We start from the raw sequence: 6,056 nt of genomic DNA, 5'->3' as shown, positions 1-6,056 counted from the left end.
GCCTTGCACCCAGCTGTTGATTCATCCCAGCAAACGCTTCCTGCTCCCACATAGACCGAGGATCTGGAGCTGGGCAGATCCCCTAGGCCCTCTGTGAGACTCTCCTGTGAGCTAGTTCACGGGCCATCACAGGCAAGGACTGGGTGCAGATGGGCTCATCACCTCCAGCATCAGCCTCTCTCCCTCCCGACACCTGCCAAAATTTGTCCTCAGCGCTTCGGCCACCATCAGTGCCACACGGCGCCAGGTGCACCTGGGTCAAGCAGTTCACATCACCTCACCACAGCTTCCTCTCCAGGCCACTGTCACGGATGGGCGGATGTCAAGTGTCTCACTTCCATCTTGCCCCATAGCTCTCTGCATGCCAGTAACCAATGCACCCAAAGAGGGTAAAGCAGTCACCCTGTTTAAAACCCTAGGAGGGCCACAAAGGAAGCCATCTTGACAGGGGACCCTGCGTGACCTGGCCCTTTCCCATCTCCTCACACATTTTCTGCTCTTCCTCCTCCTCAGTTGCTGCATGCCAGCCACACTGCCTCGTCCCACAGGACTCCTCACCAACTTAGCAGGTGACCATCCTTCCCCTAGAATGTCCTAAGTTGCTGGTTTTCTTCACACCTTCCCTCACCACTGAGCCGTTCTGTGTTGTGTCCTACAGGAAAGCAAGTACAGCCTCTCCTCTCCTCTCAATTCTCCAAGGCCAGCACAGTGAGTGCTAGGATCTGCTGACAATGTATGTATGCATCAGTCATTTCTCCATGCAAGAGCCCTTATTGTGAGGAAACTGAGGCAGGCCATCTCAGCCATGTTGAAAAAGTTACTGTCAGCTCCTCTGGCCCACAGACATTTTTGAAGATGTTACACAAATCGGTGTCTTATGAAGTCCATCATATCCAATGTCTCCTTCTTGTCCAATCAGTGGGAAGCCAGGTGTGGCGGCTCACACATGCCAACTCAGCCACGGGGGTGGTGAGGCTAGCTTGGGTTAGTTTTAGATCTTACCTCACAGAAAACCCCTAAAACTCAGTGAAAAAACACTGGCTCTGGTGTCTGTCCGGCGAGAGCACCTCTCACTTCCCGTGGAACTGGGCTAGCAAGCTCTGTCCACCCACCACCTGAGAGCTGCTTTACAGCTGGTTATGGAAACTCCTGGCACAGAACATGGCAGGCAGAGCAAAGCAGGCAATGTTAATCTGTACTAGTACAGCTACCCAGGAAGGGGCATCTTCACCCTCTCCTGGCCATCGGTCACACGCTGGGCACTCAGGCTGCAGCAGTTGTGGTGAACGGAACCCAGTCCTGGTCCGGTTAGAACTCTGTTTTCACACTCTATAAACCCAACTTACCAACTTCATCACAAGGCACTTCATCTCTGCTCTGCCTCCCCGCTGCCTGAGATATGCCAACTCCCTCCTCGACCTACACGCACTTCCAGACCTACGGATACAGAGCAGTAAAACCCACACGCTGCTGTGTTCTAGCTGCATGCCTGCTTTTCTAGAAAAGAAAAATTTGGAGTCTTTTTTTTTTTTTTTTTTTTTTGCCTTTTTACTGCGGCTCTCAAAAATATTTCAAGAATTTATCCTTACTATTTTTAGTTATGTGGATGTGTGTTTGGGAGGAGGGACAGGTTCATGAGAGCTTAGGTACCTGAGGAGGCAGAGGCAGGCACTGGATTCCTTGAGACCTGAGTGCTGGGAACTGGAGTTTTGGAAGAGCAAGCACAAGACCACCTCTCCAGGCCCTCAAAACACCTTCTGTAACAAACTCCAAACACACCCATGTAAAAATAACACACCGGAAACAAGCTTCAGAAAGCAGTCCACCGTGTCCCAGTCAGTCTACTCTGCCCTCCGAAAGTGATGGTCACCCCCCAACTAAACTGGCTTTAAAGTCTTCATACACACAGAAACCCCACCAGGTTAGAGGGCAGAGAGAAATGCTATCCCACACTGAATCCCCATTTACCCCTCAGGACTGGAGTATTGTTCCCCGCTCATGGCCACCTGCCATGCATGAGGTCCACAAGCCGCTTGTTTGGATTGATCTCAAACACCCAGTTCTAGGGCTGGGGGATGCAGCTCAGTTGGTAGAGTGCTTGCCTATCATGTGTGAAGCCCTGGGCATCAATAAACCAGGTAACAGCACACACCTATACTCCAACTGATGCAGATCAGTTCAAGGCTACCCTCAATTACACAGCAAGTTTGAGGCCAGCCTGGGCTACTCACCCCAATCTGCCTAGAACAGGCCTTGTGTACATTAAGCTTCTGAGAACAGTGAACCATAGATGATGGGGGGGGGGGGGATAGCACTGTCACAGGCCACTTAACACAACCCCACAGCCTGCAGTCCAGCGTCATCCACAGTGTTGTCACTGTGAGACCCCCACAGCCTGCGGTCCGGCATCGTCCACAGCGTTCTCCCCGTGAGACCCCACAGCCTGTGGTCCAGCCTCGTCCACAGCATTCTACTGTAAGACCCCACAGCCTGCGGTCCAGCCTCGTCCACAGCGTTCTCCCCGTGAGACAGTCTTCACGGCTACCCGACCATGGGCCGCTTTCTCCCTCTCAGGCGCACCTCATCTAACTTCTTCAGCACTGGACTGGACTTCTTGGAGGAAGCACCGTAGCTCTTCAGAAAGGCTTCAAACACGGCCTCGGTGTGGGGTGGGTGCTGAGGAAGGCCTTCTCTAGGACATAGAGGTCGACGCCTTTATCTTCCGGCAGTCCCGAAACGAAACTCAGGCCGAAGTCGATGAGCACAATGTGCAGCTGCTCCAGGGGCCGTTTCAGGAGCATGTTGGAGGTGGTGAGGTCCCCGTGAATGAGGTCTTCATCGTGTATTCGAGCCAGAACCTGCCCGATTCTCCTGGCCAAGCCCATGAGGCACTGGGGGTCTTTCTCAGTCTCCATAGTGGACTGAATATAATCGCGAACAGTCACCGAGTCTTCGATTCCTTCCATATATAAGCAGTTAGAAGCATAGTCCACGAAAAAGACAATCGGAGCTGCTATCCCTGTAACGAACACACACGTGGTCAGTGAGTGCCTTCTTTAGGAAGGCGGCGTCACCTGCACGGGACAGCCGGTCTTTAGGAAGGCAGGGGTCACCTGCACGGGGGAGCCGGTCTTTATGAAGGCGGGCGTCACCTGCACAGGGGAGCCGGTCTTTATGAAGGCAGGCGTCACCTGCATCGGGGAGCCGGTCTTTATGAAGGCAGGCGTCACCTGCACGGGGGAGCCGGTCTTTATGAAGGCAGGCGTCACCTGCATCGGGGAGCCGGTCTTTATGAAGGCGGGCGTCACCTGCATGGGGGAGCCGGTCTTTATGAAGGCGGGCGTCACCTGCATGGGGGAGCCAGTTTTTCCATCTAAATCTGCTTACTCTGGAACAGGTGTAGGAATGCTGTGGAAATGCTATCTTAACCAGAAGCTTGCCCTGCTCAAACCCTGCAGGACTATGGCCTGAGAGCAGCCCAGGGTATGTATGTCTACAAGTGTCAAAGCTTGCTCCTTCCTTTCTCAAGCCACCTTAGGACCAGAATTCATTGCTACAAAAAACCAAACTAATCAAGAAGCCGGAAGGGCAGCATCCTCCAGTCTGACAGCTTCTTCCTGACGAGCAGAGGGCTAAGTAGCATGTCATCTTACAGACTCATCTTTTTTCCAGAACGGTGGGGTCAAATCCCAGCTCCCTCCTCATTAATTGTGAAATCAAGGTTCCATTAGCTTCTCTGTCTCAGTTTCCACTACTGTGATGTGGTAATAAAAGCTCCAATAACTCCAGGAGTCTCTCCTGAATGTCAACCTCGTTCAGGACTCTTTCCTAGAAACTGGAGACCTGTCAATGATGGTAGCCACCATCTGCATCTGATAAAACTTATAAAAGAAAGTGAGACAGAAAATATGAACACTACTTTATAACTCCATTAACTCCACTAAGGCAAGAAAATATCGGCCGGTCATTGTAGAGTCTCCCCAGATGGCCCTGCAACTATCAGTGCCCCGTGAGGAGTCTGTGCCTGAAAACCAGTAAGTGTACAAGCAAAGGATCAACGCTTCTGAGCCACAGATAACCCACCTGGTGGCTGTGGAACCTCGGGCACTTTGCCTTTGTGCCTCAGATTCTCTGGAGGGCAGTTTTATTGGTGGGGTATAAATAATGTTTTTAAGGGAAAAAAAAAGACTCATTTAATGAAATCAGACGTTTATTGACTGCTTTGTCAACATACAACATGTGACACATAGACCTCTAAGGGTCACAACATCCCTGAGATTCCCACTACACACAAGGTAACTGGGGGGTGGGGTGGGGGGTAGGTGTTGGGGGTGAGGTGGGGGTAGGGGGTGGGGGTGAGGGTGGGGGGTGTGCTAAGGGCCAGGTGGGAAGCAGCACTTAGGATCTGAATCCGGAAAGCCTGGCTTGTCAGGGTACCTGCTGCTTAAAACTCCCAAACGGAAGTGGGAGGACGGTAGGCGGAAACGGTAGAAACGGGGAAACTGAGGCTAAAGGACAAGTTGAGAGACAGCTGCGGAGCTGCGCGAGAACCAAGCAGAATGGCGTTCCCGCGCTATGCCGTGAGTTCTTAAGCATCGCCGTTCCGTCCCGTCTCCCCGGCCTCAGGGCCCCGTCCCGTCCCGTCCGGTCTCCCCGGCCTCGGAGCCCCGTCCCGTCCCGTCCGGTCTCCCGGGCCTCGGGGCCCCGTCCCGTCTCGTCCCGTCCGTCTCACCCGCGCGGCGGCAGCGGAGCAGCGCGCGCGCCTCCTGCACCGTCCTCCGCCGGCCGAGCCGCGCCTCCAGCGCCGGGTGCCGGTAGCTCTTGGGGAAGCCGTGCTTCACCACGGCCGCGCGGCCCTGGAAGCGGCCGCGGAAGACGCGCGCCTCGGCGCCCTGCTGCACCAGCTCCAGGCCGCTCAGGAAGAGGCGGCTCCGCTCGCGCGCCGCGGCCAGCGCCTCAGCCTCCGCCTCGGGCTCCGAGGACGCCCCGGCCACGCCTCCGGCTCGTCCCGACCCCGGCAGCGCCGCTTCCGCTCGCTTCGGAAATCCTCGGGCCTCTTCCGCCACACGACACCGTCCCGCCCCCCACTTCCGCCCTCCCTGAGCAGTTCCGCCTGGCGACCCTCCTGAGTTCGGGACGCGCGACTTGACCCTTCCCGCAGTTCTTCGTCTATCTCCGTGAGCGCTCGGCAACTTTCGGTCAACAGCTTCTCACTTTCGGCTTTCTCCGGAAAGCCCGTTGGTGGTGCTCAGGCTTTGAGAGCCGTCTCCAAGTTGGAGGGAGGCTCTTTGGGGAAAACTCTTTTGTGGATGCTCTACTCCTTTCTACTAGGGTACTTTTATTTTTCCTTCCCTTTCTGTTCTTTTCTTTTTCTTTCCTTTCCTTGTTCCTTTTTTCTTTTTCTTCCTTTTTGAGACAGGGTCTCGCTGTGTGGCTCAGGTTAGTTTCGAACTCATGATCTTCCCACTTCAATCTATGGAAACATGGTCTTTAAGCCGGGAGGGAGGAAGGGGCTAGGCAGAGCTTTCTACCTGGACGCCACCAGTGCCTGGCATCAGCGTGTCAGCAGCCAGCCCCATCCCTGATTCTGCTGGGGCCAGAGCTTATCAGAATAAAAGAGGCTGATTTCGAGATGCTGGTGGTCAGGGGCCCTCTTCACATGGCCTCTGAGCTCCCTGCACCTGCCCCACGCTCCTTGGGGTCCTGTTGAAAATACAGAAGAGAAGACCTTTGGACCCGGGGTTGCTATGGCACCAGCATCCTGGCTCTGTGGTCCCTGGGTTTCGTTCATATTCATGACAGGACCCTTCTCACACATCAGACCCTTTGTGTGGGCAGGATGCTTTCCAGCAAAGCTCACCCAGAACCGGTTCCCTCTCTATCCCCCAGTGCTCAAGTGTGTAGCTTCTTTATCATAATTGTTTATGTCCCCACAGCCATTGCTATGGTGACCAAAACCATGTGAACCCTTCCTTGTCTTAGGAATCCACAGGGCAAAGGCGCTGACACAGCCAAGCTTGCTAAGTCAGACTGGGTTTAGCTCTTTAAACCCGAAT

The 6,056-nt window shown here is 54.3% G+C and overlaps 1 protein-coding gene across 1 annotated transcript; it reads right to left on the bottom strand.

Moving 5' to 3' along the window:
• Positions 1 to 1,696: 1,696 nt before the first annotated feature.
• Positions 1,697 to 5,579, bottom strand: Tp53rk (TP53 regulating kinase). The gene is given in 4 exon segments (XM_036184308.1): positions 1,697 to 2,666; positions 2,669 to 3,019; positions 4,733 to 5,206; positions 5,543 to 5,579. Coding segments are annotated over 4 exon segments (987 nt in total). The 3' UTR covers positions 1,697 to 2,541.
• Positions 5,580 to 6,056: the final 477 nt, after the last annotated feature.

Source organism: Onychomys torridus, chromosome 4 (assembly GCF_903995425.1).
Source record: "Onychomys torridus chromosome 4, mOncTor1.1, whole genome shotgun sequence".
NCBI lineage: Eukaryota > Metazoa > Chordata > Mammalia > Rodentia > Cricetidae > Onychomys > Onychomys torridus.
Note: the sequence above shows the minus strand (reverse complement) of the source record. Positions and strands in the feature narration are given on the sequence as shown.